Source organism: Ctenopharyngodon idella, chromosome 17, assembly GCF_019924925.1.
Source record: "Ctenopharyngodon idella isolate HZGC_01 chromosome 17, HZGC01, whole genome shotgun sequence".
Taxonomy (NCBI): Eukaryota; Metazoa; Chordata; class Actinopteri; order Cypriniformes; family Xenocyprididae; genus Ctenopharyngodon; species Ctenopharyngodon idella.
This window is the reverse complement of record NC_067236.1, coordinates 9263895-9287392: the sequence shown is the minus strand read 5'-3', so window position 1 is coordinate 9287392 and position 23498 is coordinate 9263895. Positions and strand designations below refer to the sequence as shown.

Sequence of the window (23498 nt, the reverse complement as noted above, 5' to 3'; positions counted from 1 at the left end):
CGTCATTTTGTTTTTTTTGCCGCACCAAAAATATTCTCGTCGCTTTATAATATTAATATTGAACCACTGAGGGTGAGTAATAAATGACAGAATTTTCATTTTTGGGTGAACTAACCCTTTAACAATTCATGTTCCCTAACAATTCTTTTAGATAAATAATTGTAAAATGCAATACAATTCTGCAAAAAAAATGGATCATCCAAATTGGATCATTTTTAATAATAAATGCAAAAAAAGTTGTAATTTATTTTTCATTCCTTAATTTTATAACACGTCTGTAACTACTTAATATATGAACAGTTAGTAACTACACTGATTTAGGTTTTAAGAGATTTACAATGTAACACAGTAGGTTATCAGTGATTGTTTCATGGAGTTGGATATGATGAAATAGCTTGCGTTTGTGGCTCAGTAAGTGAGTCAGATTAACAGAGAAATTGCTCCAAATGATTCTTAAGTGTTTATTCATAAAAACGAAGCTGACTCATAAGAGTCTGTTGCTGCATCTGAAATCAAATACTCTCCAGTAGGTACTTATTTTGAGCAAGTAATTACTTTGCAACCACTAAAAAAGTATGTTCTATATAGTAGGAATGTGTGTAGTATGAAAATAATCTGGATGTATTACATTCGCCATGCTGTCATTATCATGTGACTTACCAGCATCAGTTGCGTGGCTTCACTGCCATTCACAAACCTTCTCCCATGGCCTAATGGGATAGTAAAGTGTCCATCCACATGCCCTGTCCAAATACCCACACTTGCAGTCTTTGCACTTGACCACTTGTCTACTAACATGACGTATTTCCTGTATTTATCTTAAGTGCAAGTAGGCGTGAAGACTGCAAGTGTGTATAGAAATTTTGATTACCCGATGGGACACACTTATAGTCTTGCAAAAAATGCAAGCGTTTACAGCTTTTTTCAAAATTATTATTTTCAATACTTTGCATTTTAAAATACACTTCTAAATGTCTGTTCAGTGGTCGCTATGTAACTAACAGAAGACACAATTTTAAAATTGTGATAAAAATCAGTTGCAAATGATGTACAAAATACACATAGCCTACTCATCTTTGCATCAATAAAATGTGCAACACTTTATATATGTAATATATAATTAATTTAACTTACAGTCGAATGTTTTCCTTGACAACTTGCGATTTCGGGGCATGTGAGGAAGACCGTGAGGGTTTAGGGTGCCATTTGGGATTCAGCCTAAAAGTCGTTTGCTCCAGAGTCAGACTTCACTGGTCATGCTGAAGAGGAACCATTTTTTTATTTATTTTTTTCTTTACCCATTTTGTCATCTGCAAAGTAAAAACTGTTCAGTCACTTTGAAAAGAAACAGCACACATTTCAATGAAATGCATGATTTGTCGACAAAAACAACACTTTGTAAGTTGAGCACTGGAGTTTAATACTTAAGGTCCCAAAACACTTTAAGACAAATTAAATGTACAGGTGTGATGTCATTTCAAACCAAATCTGGCCAAAACAAAAAGGTGTTCTGGAGTATGTTTCGGTTATTCGCCAGAATTAACTTTCCAGAAAACTTCACACTTTAAATTACAGTCGAATGTTTTCCTTGACAACTCGCGATTTCAGGGCATGTGAGTTCCCGAACATAATGCATGATGGGATACGCTTAGCCTCAAATACCGCTCCAAAGCGGTATTCAAGATATTGTGGGTTTACTGTGCATTAAGGGCATTTTTAAGACATGGGACAGTCTTGCGCACTTACTTCCTGTCGCGTGCACGTGCTCTCAAGTGGCCAAGACCGCAAGTGTGGGTATTTGGACAGGTAAACACTTTCAAATCTCGCCGGAAGTAGTAGGTAATTTGCATACTCTTTTATGAGAACTGTGAATTCGGACATACTTATTTTATCACATACTGTTTTTCACCTACTATTTAGTAGGGAAGTATGCGATTTTGGATGCAGCCAGTAGCTTGGGAATTGGATTTCACTGGTTGTGTTTCTAAATCACTAATGCTGAATCCCAAATGGTACACTTCTATTCACTTTCAGTCTTGGGAACTTACAATGGCTGCCGTGTGCGTGTGTCCATTAAGTCCACAAGACCGTGGGTTGTCCCATTCATCACTTTAGGTTTGAGAAGGGTGCTCGCGAGCACCCCCTTTGCAGCCGCTATGCGCCCTCAATGCGCACTTCAGCTGAGCCTGCAAGTCTGCGAGCTACGCAGAGGACTTTACCCGGCGAAAGTGCAGTCTCAGAGGAAGACTGTGAGGGTTTAGGGTGCTATTTGGGATTCAGCCTAAGAGTCATTTGCTCCAGAATCGGACTTCACTGGTCACGCTGAAGAGGAACCGTTTTTTGTGTGTGTGTTTTTTTTTTTTTTTTTACCCATGTTGTCATCTGCAAAGTAAAAACTGTTCTGTCACTTTGAAAAGAAACAGCACACATTTCAATAAACTGCATGATTTGTCGACAAAAACAACACTTTGTAAGTTGAGCACTGAAGTTTAATACTTAAAGTCCCCAAACACTTCAAGCAAAATTGAATGTACAGGTGTGATGTCATTTCAAACCAAATCTGGCCAAAACAAAGGTGTTCTGGAGTATGTTTCGGTTATTCGCCAGCATGAGCTTTCCGGAAAACTTCACACTGGCTGTTAAACACCCTCAAACTGCTATTGGTCCATGATGATTACGTAATAGGTGGAAAACTATTGTATTTGCAAGTCTTTTCAGGGCAATTTTTCACTCAGTGTGTGTAAGTCAGACACGTGAAAAGTATGAATACAAAAAAAGAAGATCTATAAGCTCTAATGGGGGAATGTAGCTTTAAGACCAAACAGTGACCACAGCTTTCCATAATATTTTCATAGATATGAAGGTCAAGTCAGAGTTGATGAAAGAATAAATATCCCTTTGTCTTTGTTTGCCCAAGGCCATTTTCCAAAGTTGATTTTGTACAAGTAGTTTTTGTGGTATTTTAATTTCACTATATTGAAGAGTGTACGGTGTTTGTTCAATATTTTGAATTATACTGACATAAGTAGAGCATGCGGCTCATGCCTCTCTGACTCATCTCAGAATGAGATGAAAGAAAAATAAACAAGTTTCAAAAGGACCTTTGTGATTCCCCACAGCTATCAGCGCAATTAAAGAAGCTCAAAGCCAATATTTATGTTGAGGAATTTGCTCATTTTTCACTAGTTGCTGTCATAAGCTCTATGAGTACGTTATATCCGGATTCATGATATAACACACTGGAAAAAGAATGTATTCAATTCATGGGGGATGAGCGAGTTCTGACATCCAAACCTGGAATTTTGCTATGTTTTCAGTCACACAACATGTTACAATGGCAAGTATGATTATCATATAATCCGGATCCGGGCCATATCCAGGTGAGATCGAGGACCTACGCCTAGACACGACGACAACGCAGCCCTGAAGTGTCAGCAGAGATTGTGTCAACTAGATCATCCCCTGTGAAGGCCTCATCGACACGACAGCCAATGGAACAGATCCTCAACAAACCGTCCCATACCGGCATGATGAATACGATCCTCAACAAGATGGAACTGGAATGAATACTTTGACTGTTGCATCCCAATCAGACTGATGAAAGCTGCCTGAATCATAATCATGCATTGTTCGCTGTTGGCCAGAGGAGAACTGGCCCCCCGACTGAGCCTGGTTTCTCCCAAGTTTTTTTTCTTCTTTTTCTCCATTTGAACACCTGATGGAGTTTGGGTTCCTTGCCGCTGTCACCTTTGGCTTGCTTAGTTGGGGACATCTGATTTTCAGCAATGTTTTGGGCCTGCATCGACGCCCTTATATGCGAACTAAACTGAGCTGGATGAGGACATCACTGTTTACTCCAGTGCTGATATAGATAAATTGACTAAATTAATAACTATTGATTCTTACAACGGAATGAATCAATACTGAATTTACTTAAGCTGAAAATGACACCATTTTCTTTAAGAGCTGCCGTGCAGCCAAAATTATATACCAGTTATCACTGTAAAGCTGCTTTGACACAATCTGCATTGTAAAAAGCGCTATATAAATAAAGGTGACTTGAATTGACTAGACTATAAGCAAAATACAAAATATTATATAAACAATTCCATTTTAATGGACCATTTTAGTGGTTTACACATTTGGCTCCTTTTTATCATCGTAAGAGTTCCAACTAACTGTGGTTGAGAGGCGACACAACTATTAAAGTGAATAATTTCAAACATTTCTGTCATAAAAGCCTCATTGTATCAAAATACACATGTTATGAAAAGCAACCGTACAATACTTAGCAGTGGTCAAAAAAGATTTCCAAAACTTCGATTCCTGCTTTAAAACTCTGGATTTAAATTACCACATGACCCTGGTGTTTGTCCAAAAACAGTATAATTTGGCTGGAAATTTTTTGTGGATGGAGGGAGAAAAAACCCCATGACATTTTAGATTCACACAGCAATAAAATAACTGATTAAGTCCTGTAAATTCTGGAATTATCTTACGTCCCCATGGCAAATAACCACCCTCTAAATATATTGCTACAAATCTCACTTCAGAACAGTTGAAGATGTGCCACTTTGGACTGCTGGCATATACAAATTGAATTGGCCAAAAAACAAAGAAGAAAAAGGGATATGGACACAAGTAACCACACCATATTCATGAGAAACAAATATTTATTTTAAAGTCTATGGTTTGTCCCTAAGAGGTCAAAAATCACAGATATATTAGGACAGTAAGCTCACAAATCACCTAGGAAACTACGGAACCAGGATTTTTCCTTTTTTCATCTTTCTCCCCCTTTCTCTTCAGTTCCTACAATGCTTTCCAACCTGTGGGCACGAATGGGGGGCAGCTGTTCATAAGTGCTGAAGCCCAGCTCTGAATTCTGCTGGGGCAGTCGAAAAAGAAGAAGGTGATTTTTCAACACCTGAAGCAAAAAAAACAGATGAGTCACTGAAAGAAACACAACACCAGGAAAGATGAGAAATCAAGAGAGAGATATAATGGAGACAAAAGCAGATCCTGGAAATGAAAGTTCTTTAAAGTAGAGGTGAGTGCCTGATGGTACCTCATCTGTCAGATAGTAGGTCGTTCTTAGCAGGCTCCGACGTGCTGCCTCCACCTCCTACAGAGTGTGGCAAGTCAGGTTGGTCATAACTCACAGCACAATGACAAAATAAGACAGCTAAGAGACCATCTATCACACTTTTCACTCCGACATATTTCAAACCCAACCACTCCATTTGGGATTTTGTGACAGAACACTTGCATATTTTGTGAATTATAGCTTTCCCTGGAGGAAACGTTTGCATAAAGTACACTTGCTTTATTTGATGACTTAAAATTTTGGTATTTTCCTCATATTAAGGCATTATATGGCTCTAGAAGACTTGGAATATAATTCACAAGTCATACTGATGACTTTTTTGGAGCTTCACTCACAGTTTCTTGTCACAATTCACATTCACTGTATAGAAAGAGCAGCTTAAACTTTCTGCTAAATGTCTTTTTATGCTCCATTTAAAAAATTAAGTTATATGGGTTTGTAATGTGACAACATGAAAATGATGACTGAATTTTCATTTTTGGAACTAGCCATTTAGGATTGCTCATCCTTAAAGAATTTCTTGCTTTTTTTACATTGGTCCTACTCAGTGTTGTGATTGTTAACTAAAACTATTTAAAAACCTTTTAGGTAACTGAAATGAAGTTGAAATAAAATATTATGTAAATATTACATGAAAAACATATTCCACGTGGCTAGCTTTAAATAAGGATATTTGTCTTATGCCCTTGTAGTTTACCTCTGTCACTGCATCCTGGGAGAAGATAAAAGCATTGAGATGGGCAATAGCGACGACATAAAGTACAGGACACCAGTTCCTCTTCAGAGCTCCTGTTAATAGTGCTCGAAAGTACAGCCGCAACAGAGGAAGGGAGTCCTCCATGGGGGACGTGAACTTCTCCAATGGAACAGGCAGCTGTAAAGGACAAACGAATCAAATTTCAGATGGAGATAGTCTTAACTGGTTTACAAAAGGGATTTGCAGTTTAGTCATATGTACAGCACATATAATCTCAATATTTATGGATAAGCTCTGAAATAGCTTAAAAGGGCTAATGTTGTTCAGTAAGAACAGTCATTATTTCAACCAAACAGTCACTGTCAAGTATTTTTAAAATGTTTAATGCAAAAATCAATGATGCAATTTTATTTTGTCGCAAAACTTGTCACTCTTGTTAAATTTCTGTGAATTTTGTTATTTTTGGTGCACAAAAAGTATTCTCGTCGCTTTATAATATTAAGGTTAAACCACTGTAGTCACATGAACTGTTTTAAATATGTTTTTAGTAGCTAGATGGGCATTGAAAAAGGGAGTGTTATTGCTGGCGATGCAGGCCTTACTGAGCCATCGGATTTTATCAAAAATATCTTAATTTGTGTTCTGAAGATGAACAAAGGTCTTACGGGCATGGAACGACATGAGGGTGAGTAATTAATGACAGAATTTTCATTTTTAAGTGAACTAACCCTTTAACAGGGCAGAAAAAAAATCATCTGGTCTTTAGCAGGTCTTAAAATTAGGTAAATACAACTTCAGATTTTATTAGGTCATGATATGTAAAACCACAGAATTCAAAAGGGTGTACTTTCTTTTTCACATAACTGTAGAAGGATAGGTAGAAATAAAAAATAAAATGTACATTCAAATATTAGCAATAATTAAAATGTTGCCTAATTTTATATTGGCAGCAAAATAACAGTGAACAAACTATTCATCACACTTAGATCCACATAGATCCTATGCAAACAAAAACAAACTAAATTAGACTTTCCAAACGCAAATCATCTGATGACCTTGTGAACTGCACTTTAATGCTCAAATCTCAGTCTGAATTGGATCACTGCTTCAGAATGATGCCAATAATTGCAATGAGAAACAACTGTTTCTATCATGCTTATCCTGCGCATAGAACGTCTGATGAAAAGAAACCCCTTACCTGCTGCAGCGAGACCCCCAGCGATCGCAGCATTCCCACATGTTCCCCAAACATGGCCAGCCTCATGGTGACACTGTAGCGCCGCTGTAGAGGCAAAAGCATGAAGCAGCCAAAGAGTGGGTCACCGAATGACACAGCCTCATACTGCACCAGTAGAGCCGAGTATAAGTCATGAAAGGAAGCCAGGCCTGGTGGAGCTGAGCCCAGATCCAGCGCCTCAAGCTGGGCTGGTTGTGTTAGCCTGCGAAACAGCGCCCAAGTAAGCTCTTGAACAGGCCGTTCCAGGAAGAGGTCACTGGAGCACAGAAAGACACAGGCTAGCCGGGCTAACTTAGCCACTGGTGGCACTGCCGTGAGCGCCTGCTCCCTCCAGCTCTCCAGAACAAGCAGCCATTGAAGGCAGTGAGTGGCTGACTGTACTGACCCGGCTGGAAGAGACTCGACCTGCTGCCCACCGCCAGCTGACCATCCCGTTCGCTCATAGAGACTGATGAGCGGTAAGAAGGGCCAGTCGGAAGGCAGGGAGGGGCCAGTAAGCTCAGGTAGAAAATGAGAGCTGATAAAAGGTGTTCTGCCAAGGTACCGGTCACGGGATGAAAGGACAGAGGGTTCCATGTGAGCAAGGTGGGTGAGGTAGCAACCACGGATGGAGGGCAAATGATTAAGAGCGTCACATAGCAGGGCACCAACGGCAGGTGATGTCCTTTCCTTGAGCTGCAACTCGGCTAATGCAGCCACCTCTGGTTCACCACAACCACCCTCCCTAACAAGGAAAATAATGGAATTATTACAAAATTTATCCATATCACATAATAAAATTAAAATTAAAAAACTAAAAACATTTAATTGTCATGAGAGAGAAAAATATTTTCATCCTCAAACTACATCCTTTCAGTGGTTAAATTGTGAAAAATATAAAAATAATACAAAAAAAATAATAATAAACATACATACAGAACAGTTTAAAAAGTTTGGGGTCAGTTATATTTGTTAATGTTTTTGAAAGAAGTCTCTTATGCTCACCAAGGCTGCATTTATTTGATCAAAATACATTAAAAACAGAATATTGTTAAATATTATTACAATTGAATTATAACCTTTTTATATTTTAATGTATTTTAAAATGGAATTTTAATTCTGTGATGGCAAAGATGAATTTTCAGCATCATTATGCCAGTCTTCAGTGTCACATGATCCTTCAAAAATCATTCTAATATGCTGATTTGCTGTTTCTTATTATTATCAGCATTGAATGCAGCTGAATTTTTGTGGAAACTGTGATGCATCTTTTTCAGGATTGCTTGATGAATAAAAATTTGAAAATAACAGCATTTATTTGAAAAAGAAATATGTTATAACATTTTAAATGTCTTTACTGTCATTTTAATCAATTTAATGCATCCTGTATTTCTTCCCCGAAAAAAAAAAAAAAAATGAAAACATATTCACCAATACATATAAAAAAATCTAACTAAAAACAATAACTGTCAACTGTCCATGGAAAGAAAGATCTGCTCCATCCTGTCTGAAATGTGCAGTTTGCTGCTCTCTTGTGAGAATGATGTGAAACTACAGCTTGATTAATCTGGGAATCTAACATTTCTGTTTTTTTAACATTGCAACAATACAAATGAACCATAAATGTATTTTGCAGCATTTTTGAAACTCTACTGAAATACATAAGCATCTGAACAAAAACAGTGCAAAATCAGAACAATGAACAATAATATGAAGGCAATAATATGCAGTTTTGAGACTGGAGACCCTTGGTGTAATTTCTCCCAATGAGTTTCAGCTTTTATCTTGGTGCAGTTAATGAAACATAAGTCCTGTCCTCATGACACATGTCTGAAGAGGTTCAAGAATATTAATACTATCATTTCACATCAAAGCAACATAAAAGACATAAATAATCATAGGTAATCGAGATGCATCAAATAAAATAAATTGCATCCTAAAAACCCTCTGATCTGTAGGCACTTAAACAAATGCATACAATCAGTTAGGTTAAACAAAATGAAGGATAATTCGGCCTTTTTTTTTTCTTATACTGAATTCAAAGCATAGTGACATTTGTAATGACAATAAACATGCAAAAATAGCATCTGCAAACAAATTATGCTAGATCTAGCTTCACTTTTATAAGTGTCTTTTTTTCCATTTATTTATTTGTCCATTTATTCCTGGTATCAAGGTGACTTTTAGAGGATGTATAAAGTCTAGTGCCTAGCGTCTGAATATTTTTTTGGCACTATATGAGAAAATGTGAATATTATTTTGTGCATACAATGTATTAGACAAATTACAACCACACCAAGACTGCAAGGCCAACACTGGGAGATGAGAACTTGCAGCAAAGCTTCAGCAGAGACTTACGGAAGGAGGCTATGGCTGAATGTCGTGACAGACAGGAGTTCATGTGCCAAGTATTCACTGCCAGGCAGAAGCCAGGACAATAAAGCCAACGATACTTGGTGGAACAAGGAAGCGTGTTTGGCCACCTCTGGTTCAACTGGAACCTAACGATAATTAAATCACAGAATAAAACAGGGTTCCTACACATTTTCCATTTCAAAATTCAATACTTTTCCAGACTCAAACTTCCAAACCTCTCTGTAAATTTTTCAAACTATATTTAACATACAGTAAATGGTAAACACAGCATTATTTTCAGCATTATACACTGCCCGGCCAAAAAAAAAAAAGTTGCCGTTTGGATTTTAATAGGCAAATATTTAAGAATCTATGAATGGATCATTATTCCAGTGATTATTATGTTTCTAGCATGTTTTATGTTTGGTTCTTTTAACCCTAACAGAAGGAGTGTGTAGCTTTTTCATTTCTTAAACAACCATGTAGGAAGACACATCATGGCCATACTCCAGGGAGACAATGTCAAGATTCATCAGGCTCAAATTGTGAAAGAATGGTTGGGAGGGAGCATGAAGGATCATGCATGAATTGGCACCTCTGAGTCCAGACTTTAAATTCATTGAAAGTATCTGGGTTGTGCTGGAGTAGACTTTATAGAGTGCTTGACTCTTGCATTGTCAATACAAGATCTTGACCAAATATTGATGCATCAATTTTTGGTCAAGATCTTGTATTGACAATGCAAGAGGTGAGCACTCTATAAAGTCTACTCCAGCACAACCCAAAGACTTTCAATGAAACTGAGGTCTGGACTCAGAGGTGCCAATTCATGTGTGAAAATGATTCTTCATGCTCTCTGAACCATTCTTTCACAATTTTAACCCTGGTGAATCTTAACATTGTCATCCTGGAATATGGCCATGATGTGTCTTCCTACATGGTTAAGAAATGAAAAGCTACACACTCCTTCTGTTAGGGTTAAAAGAACCGTTGCCAAACATATAACATGCTAGAAACATAATAATCACTGTAATCCATTCATAGATTCTTAAGTATTTGCCATAAAATCCAAACAGCGACTTTTTTTTGGGGCCGGGCAGTGTATTTGGTATATAAGACAGTCATTTTTATTTTCTCTGGGTTTTCTCAAAGTGATAACATGTGCTTATATGATGAGAAGAACCTTAAAACAGCAAAGTACAGTCTGATTTCAATCATTGTTTGGTCCTTTATCTGTTGCTAGTTTGAGTGGCATTTGAGTAAACATTCTTTTAGTTCAATAGACTCGTTTATGGTAAAGACAAACAGTTTTGCGTAAAGAAAATGTGTGCCTTGAATTCATTATGTCATGTTTGACCATCACTAAAATATCACTAAACTTTAACAATTAAAACATTCTGCTTGTATGATACATTTTTTTTTATAAATTCTTAATTTTATATTTTAGAAAACTGAATAGGGGCAATAGTCTGGAAACACAATTCTTTTTTAATACTTATCCAGACCTGGAAATTACTCAGATCAAATTCCATACTTTTCCAAACTGCATAAGAACCCATGTGTTGCATTTCAATTTATTTCAATTATTATTTCAGCACATTTAAGTCTTTTTCAGGTCTTCTATATTTCATACATTAAGCAAAGAAATTAAAATAGATTTTATTTTCTATATAAAAATATTCAGAATATTTTATATAATATCTATATTTAAAATATATTTTATAATTTAAAATTATTTATAAATAATATCATTATGCATAATATGTATGCAAAGGCTGTTTTGTTAAATGCAGATTGTTTTGTTGCAGTTACCAGCTTGTGAGCCAGTCTGAGCAGTAGATACAGCAGGTGGTGCTCATGGCGTAAAATCCAGGAGCTCATGTGAGAAACTGAGGGCATGGCTCCGATGCAAGACTGCAGATAGCTCAGTACAGAGTCAGAGAGGATGAGACGACTGAACTGATAAGAGACAGAGAAAGAAATTTACCACTAATTTAAAATCACAGCATTTTTTCTATCAAAATAGTTTAGCCAAAGTGAATCTACCTTCTTAATTAAGCCCTTGTGGATGGAGGTGATGGTGTTCAGCAGGTATAGGAGGGCAGTAGGGAGGGGCAGAGGGGAGTTGGGCCCAGCCATTGTGCTGGAGTTCATCAGCCTTGAGCAGGACAGGCCTGGCAGACTGGGGACGACCTCCCCACCAGGGGCACTCAGCCCGGGGTTACAGATCACAGAGTTGGACCTGCAGAAGAAGAAGAAATCAATCACTATTATGTTCCATTTATACAAGACCTGTTCTTTTTGCATGGCTCAAAATGATCACTGTAACATACAATATAATCCCAGGCACCACTTTATTTATTTACTTACTTACACTACCAGTCAAAAGTTTGGAAACATTACTATTTTTAATGTTTTTGAACGAAGTCTCTTATGCTCATTAAGGCTGCATTTATTTCATAATAAATACAGAAAAAACAATAATATTGTGAAATATTATTACAATTTAAAATTATGGTTTTCTATTTTAATATACTTTAAAATATAATTTATTTCTGTGATGCAAAGCTGAATTGTCAGCATCATTACTCCAGACTTCAGTGTCACATGATCCTTCAGAAATCATTGTAATATGCTGATTTATTATCAATGTTGGAAACAGTTGTGCTACTTAATATTAGAAGATTTATATTTTAAATAAATGCTGTTCTTTTTAACCTTTTATTCATCAATGAATCCTGGAAAAAGTATCACAGGTTCCAAAAAAAATATTAAGCAACACAACTGTTTTCAACATTGATAATAACGATCAAATCAGCATATTAGAATGATTGCTGAAGGATCATGTGACACTGAAGACTGGAGTAATGATGCTGAAATGATGCTGAAAATTCAGCTTTGATCACAGAAATAAATTATATTTTAAAGTATATTAAAATAGAAAACCATAATTTTAAATTGTAATAATATTTCACAATATTATTGTTTTTTCAGTATTTATTATGAAATAAATGCAGCCTTAATGAGCATAAAAGACTTCGTTCAAAAACATTAAAAATAGTAATGTTTCCAAACTTTTGACTGGTAGTGTACATAAAAGGCTATATTAATAGAAAAAAATTAATAATTAGCGTATGTTTACATTGAAAAACTGGAAAAGTAGTGGTTCTTCTGTGTGAATGGCCCCTAACACCACAAATAAAGTCATTATAAATTTTCAAATTATTGCTATTTTACAAATATTACTAAACTATTTCACTGTTTTTATTATTGTTTAATATTACATTTATTTTATTGTTGTATATAACATTATGTTGTTGTAAATATGCTAATGCTAAAAACATGAATTCATATGATATAGTAACAGATGTGGTTAATCTCAGAACACTAAGTAACAGAGCACTAAGTAACGGAGCACCCTACCTGAAGCTGCTGGTCATATTTTCCATGGCCTGGTGGGATATCAGGGGCAGAAGCACATCTGAAGTAAGTGACTCTAGTTCTTGTAGACACTGTACCGGCTGGAAAGAGCTCTGACAAATGAATCAGATCAGATTACTCATGTTACATACGCATAATATAGTAATTATTTAAAGTATATGAATATAATAGGCCCATATGCACTAAAAGCTAAAATTTAAGGCTGTGAATGGCTCTCAATGTCTACTAGCAGTGTAAAAAACAAAACAAAAATGCTTTTTTTTGTGAAGATACACTATCAGCAGCTATTTCGTGCAGACAGCATTATCTTTCCTTGAGGGAACGGACTGAATACGCTGAATAAAGTGGAATAATCTCTCATATTTTGCCGTTTATCACACCAGAAGCTTTGATTCAGGGCAGTTTGGCTCTAAAAGGAGCCACTGATTATCCACTTTCTTAGGGATGAGTTCCTAATGTTTTATGTATCATTCATGCATCTATTCATAAACTTTTCAAAGCATTTAAAGGGGTCATGACATGGATTTTTTTTTTTTTTTTCATTATTTTAATATTTTCCTTAAGGTTCACTTACAATGTTAATAAAGTTTTTTTGCATTTAAAGGGGTCATGACATGGATTTTTTAAATTATTTTAATATATTCCTTGAGATTCACTTATAATGTTAATAACATTTTTTGCACAAAAAAAAATATATATATATATGTGGAAAACTGATTATTTTCATCATTCTGACACTCTGTATGAAATTATCCATTTTAAAGGGGTGGCTCTTTTAAAAATGTCAGTGATTATAATAGGTTCTATTTGCTTTCGACGCGACGCTGACATCCAGTGTAGGCAAATGTCAGCTGTTAAGCATTTGAATGCTAGTGGACGGGTCCTATGGTGCGATGATGTATTTGTCGATGTCTTGCTCTGGAGGCAGCAGTCATATGCAATTGTACTAGCCTGTGTGATCCTGAAATATCAAAACAAGCTGTTTTTGGAGCTTGATTACATAAATGCTTTGCTTATAAGGATGATTACGTTTAAAACTATGAAACTTGCAGGATGTTTTAATGGTACAAAGACCACTTATGTGCCAAAAGATCAAGGCAAATTTGATTTCTCATGTCATGGCCCCTTTAAATAAATAAATGTAAATTGTGGCTAAAAAAGATATATATTTTTACTAGTGGGTGCAGGACACTATAGTTCATTTATGTAAGTGAGTAAAGTAAACTGTGACATATTATACCCAAAAATTCTTCATACAGTGGACTACCAGTAAAATTGATAAAAATTTGGAACCAAAAATTATTCAGACACTTTGACCTGACCATGTTTTGCTTAAGTGTTATCTGACATAATTAAGATTATTTTTTTCTGACACAGTTTAACTCTGAGATCTTGTCATTTTATTACCATTTTTTAAAACTATAGTGAATAAACTGTATTAATGAATGAAATGTTCAAGGTGTCTGAATAAATTTTGGTTTGACTGTATGAGTAACAAAGAAAAGGCCATTTTTTAAAATGACCTTGTCAGTGAGGCTGATGTGACACTAGCTTTGATACTTATTTCTTTTTTTATAAATACCTACTTGCACACAGAGCTGTGAATAATACGCCTCCACGTAGAGCAGGTAGGATGGAAGCAGAATCAGAGCACTTGACATTTGAGACGAGCCATCGAGTGCTCTCACACAGCCCTTGAGAGAGCTAATGACAGTGGGCTGGAGACCAGTCACATGACTCCACAGAACAGGAGGAGGTGGAGGACACTCTGTACCCTGAGCACTGTCAATATAACCATATCCAAAATGAAATGTATAGCAAAAATGAAGCAAGACAAAAACAAAACAAAAAAAACATAGTGGCACATATTTCTCTTAATAAACATTAAAACACTATAACAGCGGTTAGTCCTACCAACCGTTTCAAGGTTCCTGGCAAACTGTAAAAGTTAATCAAACAGAAAATAATCATAAAGCTTTTTATGATTACGTTTAAGGAACCAACGGAATTGCTTAATTAGTGCACTTTCTTATCTTATAAAGCAATACGGCAGTTAATAATACACATGTTATTTTTATATTTATGTAATGTGCAATTGTTCAGACATTTGGACATGGTTTGCCACAATTATCATATCATAAAAGTGGAGTCTCACTTGACTAGGCCTCTCTGCAGTTCTTCATGGCATCCTGCTGTTTGTGTGACCTGAGTAAGCAGCACCAGCAGAGCTCTGATTCGGTCCAGCTCCAGAAACAGCACAGCTTCAGATGAAGCGCACGGCCGGTTCCCAGCCTGCAACCTCTTCACCAGCACAGGATACAGGTCCCTGGAATGAAGGACACACTCACAGTCACTACAATCAGATGCTTTGAATACTTCCTCAAACATCTGCATATTTGTCACTGCATAGTTACACACTGTATTTAAACAACCGGAGCAGCTTATTGTCATCAACTGAAAAGGGAAGTGAATGGTCACCCTCACATGTAAAGACTGCAAGCCTGTCCGTAGCCGGCAGCAACTGCGAATAACCTCAAAGCCTCTGTACTGCAGCGAAGAGCTTCACCTGCTTCCAGCAACATCTCTGATGGTTCCACAACCACAAAACGTGACAAAAGCTCCTTCCCTCCTAGAGAGTTTAGCTAAGAGACACAGGCTAATTAGGGCCATGCTTTGACTTTAACATATATTTCAATGTAAAATGTACAATTTTAGTGTATTAGAACTTTGCTTATTTTAGGAAAAACATAGCAATGCAAATAGCATTTTAGTCCATAGCAAGACTATATACACATATTTCAGCAAAACACTATGGTTTGATATCTGAGTTGGAGACCTGTCACATCTTTTAATAGGCATCATACTTATTTACTAAAGAGGGTATGAGACCTATCAATCTTGCACTAAGTATCATAATTATTTACAATTTGTGGGCGCTTGTTAACCTATACTATTCAGGGAATACTCACTATTCTAGCACAAGCATGCCTCCCTGCACTTGCTAAAACACGAAGCAGCTTCATCGCCAAGGCAATAGGCAGCCCATACAAAGAAGATGGAGCCTGGGAGGCGGCAGGAGTCCAGGAGCAGGGAAGAAACTCAGAAATCACAGTGTCCATCAGCCGCGGGCAGTCCAAGATCTGACAGAAAAAAGGTTTGCATTTTAATAAAAAAACAGTAAATAGTGCCACAGCAGCTCATTAAACTAAAGTAAAAAGACAATGAAGCTCTAAAGTTTGGTTTATAAGGTAATAGCACGGTTCAGAACAGTGTTGTTATTTTTAATTTAAACTATTAAAAAGTTATAAAATAAATTATAAATATATCAGATGAAGAACTTGGGCTGTTTACACACTGGCACAAAAAATCTTTTACTCACATCTGACACAGATCAGAATTTGTTGCACACATGTAAACACAAAAATCCACACAAGATGTGATTTTTTTCCACATCCACTTCCAAATGTGGTTTTAAAATCACATACATATCCAATATCTGGACACCTGACCTATGTCTAAATACGCATATCCGATTCCTCTTTTCCTCCTCAAGGCAAGGGCAACTTTTTAATGTCACATTATGATGCAGACATGCCTGTATATACGCTTACCCTAAAACTCACAGCTTTTTATTGAGGTGGAAACTTTATATTTGGGTAAGAAATTGTGCACACACAGAAACATTCAGGAGAATAGAAACTGGTTTTCAACCTCTGGCCAGTGAATTTTATAAATAAAACAGCTTGCTACTGAAAGAGCTACATTAGGCTATATTTCTCAGCAACAAGGAGATAATTTTGCAATTAAACCCACAGCTTCACTTTTAAATAGAAGCACTTCTTACGATGTTACAACAAACGCTAACAAACCACAGATAATACTACAAAAGAAAATTACCATTATTTTCTGTCTACATCCATTTAGTCAGATTTTTCATGCAAACAACCATGACAGCTTTTAAAATATCCATGCTGGCAGGTAATCATGGTTCCACCTTAAGTGAATTATATAAATAATTTTATTTGCACGGCCATTCAAAACCCAAGGGTCAACCATGTCGCACAGTAAAGCAATCACCAACAGAATCAATTTAGGCGGGGAGTAATGTAAACAGATATCGGATACCAGCTGTGCCTAAAGTGAATGTAAACAGGCGGGGAAAAAATTCAGATATGGTCAAAAGATCAGATCTGCAGTGTATATGCGCCTTAAATGAAACTTAAACAAGAATTAGAAATGTTGTCTTGGCAACTAACTGAAATAAAATAAGCTGAAGTTGAAGTACAAACATTTCTAAACCTAAAACTGAATAAAAATAGAAAAAACTAACTAAATAAAGCTAAATAGAAATGTTTTTTTTTAATAAAAATGACAAACTTACATTCATGAAAACATGCACAAACTATTCATAAATACTAAATATAAATAATAATAAAACAGTGGTTGTTCAGAATTCAGTTACCTGTATGGCTGCAGCAGTCGAGTGGCGAGCGATTCGGATCAGAACCTCTAGAATATCGAGAACAACCCGGGGAGAGGGCCGCACCACCTCCAGGATGTAGCGCAGCCGATGAAGACCCTGCATCTTCAGAAAGCCCTGATGGCAACAGGGAAATTACAGTAATACTGCATAACTAAAGACAGCTTCCAACTTTGCTGAAAGAGAGCAATCTTAGGCCCCAGTTACCTTGACAACATCCTGCCTAGCAACATCATGATCCGTTTTCTTTTCTTCTTTCTCCTTTGCTGTTTCTTTTAAGGCCTCATCCAAGCCTTCATCTTCCTCATCCTCATCCTCCTGAGCAGTTGGCAGCAAAGGAAAGGTTGCCATCCCGAGCAGCCATGGGAAGGCATTATCCAAACACTCCTAGGATGATAGAAATCAGAAATTTTGTGGTTCCTTTTTAGCAAAAGTGCATAAATGATATGCAAGATGATTGTCTCTTACTTCATCATCAGATGAAACCAGCAGAGCTCGCAAGGCATGCACCGCTGCTGACATCACACCCTGCACACCGTCATCCAGGGAGAAACGCAGAAGGAAAAGGAGTCCAGCATCCAGTAAAGAAGACAAAATGCTGCCCTTCAGTGAGGAATTGAACTCACCAGCACGGGCCTGATGGAGAACACAAGCAAACAGTGCTCATAAGAGACAAATCTACAGAAAGAAAATATTACTTTCAAGACACAGACAGATAAAGTGAGCCATTATTACTTTATTTCACAAAAGAACGTGTCCAATAAAAGAGTTACCCAGATAAAGGGAGTAGTATTCTGTTGGTCATGTGACCTCAACATGTCTATACCCATGAGAAGACCCGCTCCATATAAAATAAAATAGTTTTAACTCTTGACAAGGATTCAGAATTTACTCTCTCATAATACAGTGTTTGTGAAATCAAATCTACTGCGATCTAATAGCTTTTCACATCAACTTTTGTATTTTATTTTTTAAATGTTTGTTTACTTTGGTCAGGACATTAGCGAGAGTGCTGACGGCCAGATTGCGCTGTTGGTTGAGCTGACTGCGCGAGAGGAGGAAAAGCTCTTGCAGCGAGTAGCCAGCCAGCTGGAACAGAGGAGAGAGAGAAAATTATAGTTATTATTACACATATATAACAGCTACACACGTCTGCATTTGACTAATACAAACACCTTTTAAAAGAAGTACTGGCATCAGTTCCATTTCACTGCCAGACTAAAAACAATCCAACAGATACATTTAGCTGAACCCACTCACCTCTGGCTCCTCTCCATGGTGGTGCAGGCCCAAATGGGTGGGCAAGTCTTTATTGGGTGGGATGAGAGTGCCAGCAAAATCAAAACGTGCTTGCATAGCCTGGAAATTTAATAAAGCTTTCACATTACAAACAAGAAAATTTCATTTATCTCATTATTAAAGTCAGTATAAAATGAAATTGATCTTTCTAGATCCTGTTGTGAATGATTCATCCATGCATGTTTCAGTTTTTACTTTCTTTTTTTCTTTTTTTGACCTTTGTCAGAACTTGATCTTCTGGTGAAATGACAGACTTCTCTCTGGTGATGTATGCTAGAATTCTCCAATCATTTAGTGTGCATAAAACTCATCCCTTTCTTACAAACGACTGCAAGCTCGCATTCAGATCTGCTTTCATTCAATCAACAACTGAAAGACAGAACCAAGCCCCCATCCTAAATCTTTTTCTTGATAATTCATTTCACTTTGATGTAATCACAATAGAAACCCTTTATGTCCATAGCACAAATATTGCAGGATTAGTTACAGTATGTGCCAAATCTTCATACGTAGGGTTTGGTGTTTTGGAAAAAGTAAGCACAACTAATTAAACCACCTCTCTAGGTTTCCTGGTTTGTACCTTTTTGGTGCTGAGCATCCTGGGTGCAGGAAGATCTCTTGTCCATTCCAGTTTTTCTGGCTCCACCTTGTCCATGTGTAGCCACTCCTTCTGTGGCTTGATGGGCAGCTCCTCCTCTGTATTAAAAAAAAAAAAAAAAAAAAAAAAAAAATATGTATATATATATGTATGACCAATATTATGAATAATTAATAATAATAATAATATAGAGCAACAAACAACAACTAGACTTTTCAGTTATTTAAAGGGTTAGTTCACCCAAAAATGAAAATTCTGTCACTAATTATTCACCCTCATGTCGTTCCACACAAGTAAGACCTTCGCAAGTAAGACACAAGTAAGACACAAATTAAGATGTTCTATCTTCTCTTCTGTGTCATTCTCCTATTCTGTGCCGTTTTACATTCAGCGCTTCCAGGTTCTACATCAGAACACCGACACGTTATTGTCCGGCTTCTTCTTCAGCATCACACGCATGCCTCGTGGTGCTCACATGAACAGCATCGGCCAATACTGAGCCGGCGTTCTGATGTAGAACCTGAAAGCGCTGAACGTAAACAGCGTATGAGAATGACACAGAAGAGAAGATATTGTTGAATAAAGTCATTATTTTTGTTTTGTTTTTGCACACAAAAATGTTTATATATTCATATTAAAATTTATAATATTCCCGTCGCTTCATAAAATTAAGGTTGAACCACTGCGGTCACGTCGACTGTTTTAATTATGTCTTCAGTACCTTTCTGGACCTTGAAAGCGGTGGTTATATGGTGTTGTCTATGGACGAGTCATATACCTCTCATATTTCATCAAAAATATCTTAATTTGTGTTCTGAAGGTGAACGAAGATCTTACGGGTGTGGAACGACATGAGGGTGAGTAATTAATGACAGAATTTTCATTTTTGGGTGAGCTAACCCTTTACTAACTAACCCTTTAAACAACCAGTTCGCATGCATATTGACATACGCAGTACCACATGCTGACAGCAGTGCAACTACGGAAGAACTGTCCTCTGAACGGTAACCCCTGATGTGCTTCATCCATAAATGTCAATGAGTTCCTCTTATCTCTATTACCTTAAAACAAATTGGTGCTTGCTCCAGCTAACTCTGATCTAATCAGACTAATTGAAATTGATGCATCTGCCTTAGCATGCTGGGCTCACAGCTTAGCTGGACAGATCTGCAAAGTGTACAGTCCAAAATCTGTGTGGCCAGTTCCAAGCCCAGGGTGAATAAAAAACTGGAAAGCATCCAGCTGCACTTGTGCTGACAAGATTGAGAAGACCACGTCCAGTACATTAGCTTTACATTCCAATGCTGTATGCATGCAAATCAATCCAAATACCCCATTCAGCTCTCTTCATGGGACTAAAACAACACTGTAATGAGTAGCATGTGTTAAATAAACCACAAATATGTAGGTTTTCTGTGTCTTGCAATGCTATATTATATGATCTGTTGCTGCTAAACAAGCTCTGAAATCACTTACCTGTAATTGGAGGTTGAACTACAAGCTGATTCTCATCTTCTTCCTCCATGGTATCCCTTTGAGATTCCTGTGCTTTTATTATGTGGTCTAACTCTGTAGAAGAGCTATTAGGCAGACGTTGCACAGGACTGGATGATGACTCGGATCCTGGTGTTCTCTGTGCCTTCCGGGATCTCACAAAATCCACTAATCTAGGGTCTGACATAATTCAACAATGTGAGGTCTAAAACTCTTAAATCAATTAAATGAATAATAATAATAATAATAATAATAATAATAATAATAAAACATAATTAAGAAAATGGTCAGTGAAAGGGTGCTTAAATTACAAAAAAAAAAAAAAAAAAACACTGATCAACCTAAGGAGGTCAAACTATGGGTGTCTTTTATTAAATATTTATTTTATATGAAGTTTGCAACCCTGTAACTAAAATTGAGAGACATTTTCTGACAATAAACATTAATACTTCCTTTCAAAAGTATGGGGTTAGTATGATTTCTTAAATGTTTTTTAAAGAAGTCTCTTTTGGTTACCAAGGCTGCATTTATTCTATCAAAAATACAGTAAAATATATTTTAAAAAGTAATTAATTTGTGTGATGATGGCAAAGCTAAATCAGCATCATTATATCTAGTCTTCAGTGTCACATGATCCTCAAGATCCTCCACTCAAGAATCATTAATCATTTCTTAATATCAATGTTGAAAACAGTTGTGCTGCTTAATATTTTTGTGGAAAACATGATACATTTCTTTTCAGGATTTATGAGAAACAGAGAACAGCGCTTATTTTAGATATAAATCTTTTATAACATAGTAAATGTCACATTCGATCAGTTTGATGCATGATAAAAGTATTACTTTCCTTAAAAAAATACTGACCCTAAACCTTTATTATACATAATTTATTAAATTACTATGCAAAAATGGGTTTGCAAGTAAAAAGCTTGCAAATTATAATGATAATTGAGAAGGCTAGCTTGTTAAGGAACCAAATAATATATTCCCATAAACTAACAAATATATATTTGTATTGTAGTTTTTTTTCTTACAAAGAAAAACAGATACAACAGATGTGAATGGTTGATCCTGCTGAATACAACACTTCAATTTCACACTTCACCTTGTGTGAAAACTAAAAAGGTATTGAGCTCACCAAGCTGTGCCAGAAGCTTCCTCTGTTCCTCCAATATCTCACTCTTGGACATCGCCTGCAACCTTGCCTGATTCTCCTCATGGATTTTCATTGTCTCCATGGCACTATTTGCAATCCCAAGTCCTTGACCTGAAAGTAGCAAGGGGCCACCAACACGGTCTGTAACAGAACCACACACAGAAAATGTGTCATGCTTTAGTTAGCCATGAAAAACTAAAACTTTGTGCAATGTGATAGCACTCACTCACCCATAACATCTGATTCAGGTCGCTCAGTCTCCATGCTCTCCAGTGGTGAAAAGCCCACATGTCTAGATGCAGAAGACTTATCTCTAGTATCTGAACCATTTAAAGACCTCTGTGCTGCAATTTGACGTGCAAAAATACTTTTTCTTCCTCTAGGAGCTCTTTCCTGCCTCTAAGTGCAGTAAAAAAAAATGCAGAAACATCAGACAATAGAACTAAAGAAATGATATTGTGTATGTGTAATGTTTTCTCACCTCACTTTCCACTACAGATCTACGTAAGACTTTAGGGAAAGCAGTGCCTGTGATACATGGGAGCGACACAGGAACTGCACTCGTGTCCCTCTCCTATTGGGAGGGAGACATAAACAATAAGCATGGCATTATCTTATCATTCAATCAAACAGCAGACATACTGTAATAAATATAACTCACAATGATCCTGGAGAGAACAGCACTGATATGAGTATCATGCCTGTCCAGTCGCTCTTCTGGGTCCTCATCTTCAAAACGCACCCGCTCCTGTTTAAAGCGTGACTTTTTTGCAGGGGTCAAGGTGGGAATCTCATCTGGAAGATCTGAAGGTGCAGTCAGATACATTAATTTCATGCAGCTATGAATGCAGGTCTAATGAAACTCATCATTAAATCTGTGTATGAAAATGTTAAAACGTGATTCAGTAACTGACAGAAAGCTCAGATCTTTCTAACTTACCTTCAATAGTTACAACATCTCTCTGCTTTTCCTGCTCATGTGCATCAGCAGCTGCAGCATCTCCTCTGCGTTTATCAGGGCGCTTCACTACAGTGACAGTGGACTGGCCGCCTGCCGCCAGAAGTTCTTGCTGCTCCCGGAGCAGATCCGCCTCACTGTCTGTGGGCTTGGGACGCCGCAACATCCCAAACTCCTGAAATAACAAGGGCGTCTAATGTTTCAGCGAAGAGTATCAGGAATAATACCGACTCAACATTTACCCCTTAAATGTGCATCTTGTACTTCACTGACTTACAGTCTTAATGTTTTGTTGTTGGCTAGCAGTGGATAATCAACACATATCCAGCGAGCTTCTAATATTATTGATAATAGTTAGTCCGTGATCAGCACAGCAATGACGTAAATGTTTCTTTATTGGGAATCCAACAAGATCGTTCATGCCACGATCCTCTGTCAGCTATTTGACTGAATATGTACACTAAACACATGTAGTTTACAAACGTGCCTCAGTTTCCGGGTTAACCATTACAAAATAAAAGCCTTTTCGGTTTAAGAGGGTTTTTTTTTCTTTAAATAAAAGCATCGTTATTAAATAATCTAAATACATAATATAACATAAAATAATGGATTTTGTTTTATTGTATTGTATATTCTTATTATTCTTTTTATTTACATTCCTGAAATTGTATTATTTGTTTCCCTTTCACTATATCAT

At 36.8% G+C, this 23498-nt stretch overlaps 1 protein-coding gene across 1 annotated transcript; it reads right to left on the bottom strand.

The window, feature by feature from the left end:
- Positions 1-4655: 4655 nt before the first annotated feature.
- On the bottom strand, positions 4656-23320 carry rpap1 (RNA polymerase II associated protein 1). Its single transcript, XM_051868842.1, has 25 exons — positions 23079-23320; positions 22784-22976; positions 22505-22647; positions 22325-22417; positions 22074-22242; positions 21826-21984; positions 20670-20867; positions 19176-19291; positions 18557-18655; positions 18284-18385; positions 17765-17932; positions 17504-17683; positions 17279-17413; positions 15786-15956; positions 15301-15458; positions 14972-15142; positions 14403-14598; positions 12799-12908; positions 11422-11617; positions 11188-11334; positions 9379-9521; positions 7003-7765; positions 5805-5981; positions 5069-5125; positions 4656-4927 (listed from the first exon to the last, which is right to left on the bottom strand). Exons 2-25 carry the CDS (start codon positions 22965-22967, stop codon positions 4784-4786), a joined length of 4179 nt encoding a protein of 1392 aa, XP_051724802.1. The 5' UTR covers positions 22968-22976; positions 23079-23320; the 3' UTR covers positions 4656-4783.
- Between the last annotated feature and the right edge of the window lie 178 nt (positions 23321-23498).

Bases quoted from the DNA above. Each gene is read 5' to 3' on its own strand.
- rpap1 (XM_051868842.1), bottom strand. From the start codon at position 22,967: ATGTTGCGGCGTCCCAAGCCCACAGACAGTGAGGCGGATCTGCTCCGG. The intron at 22,648-22,783 runs GTAAGTTAGAAA...CTGCACCTTCAG, and splicing joins AGATGTTGTAACTATTGAAG to ATCTTCCAGATGAGATTCCC. The intron at 15,459-15,785 runs GTGAGTATTCCC...TGTGTCTCTTAG, and splicing joins GGCATGCTTGTGCTAGAATA to CTAAACTCTCTAGGAGGGAA.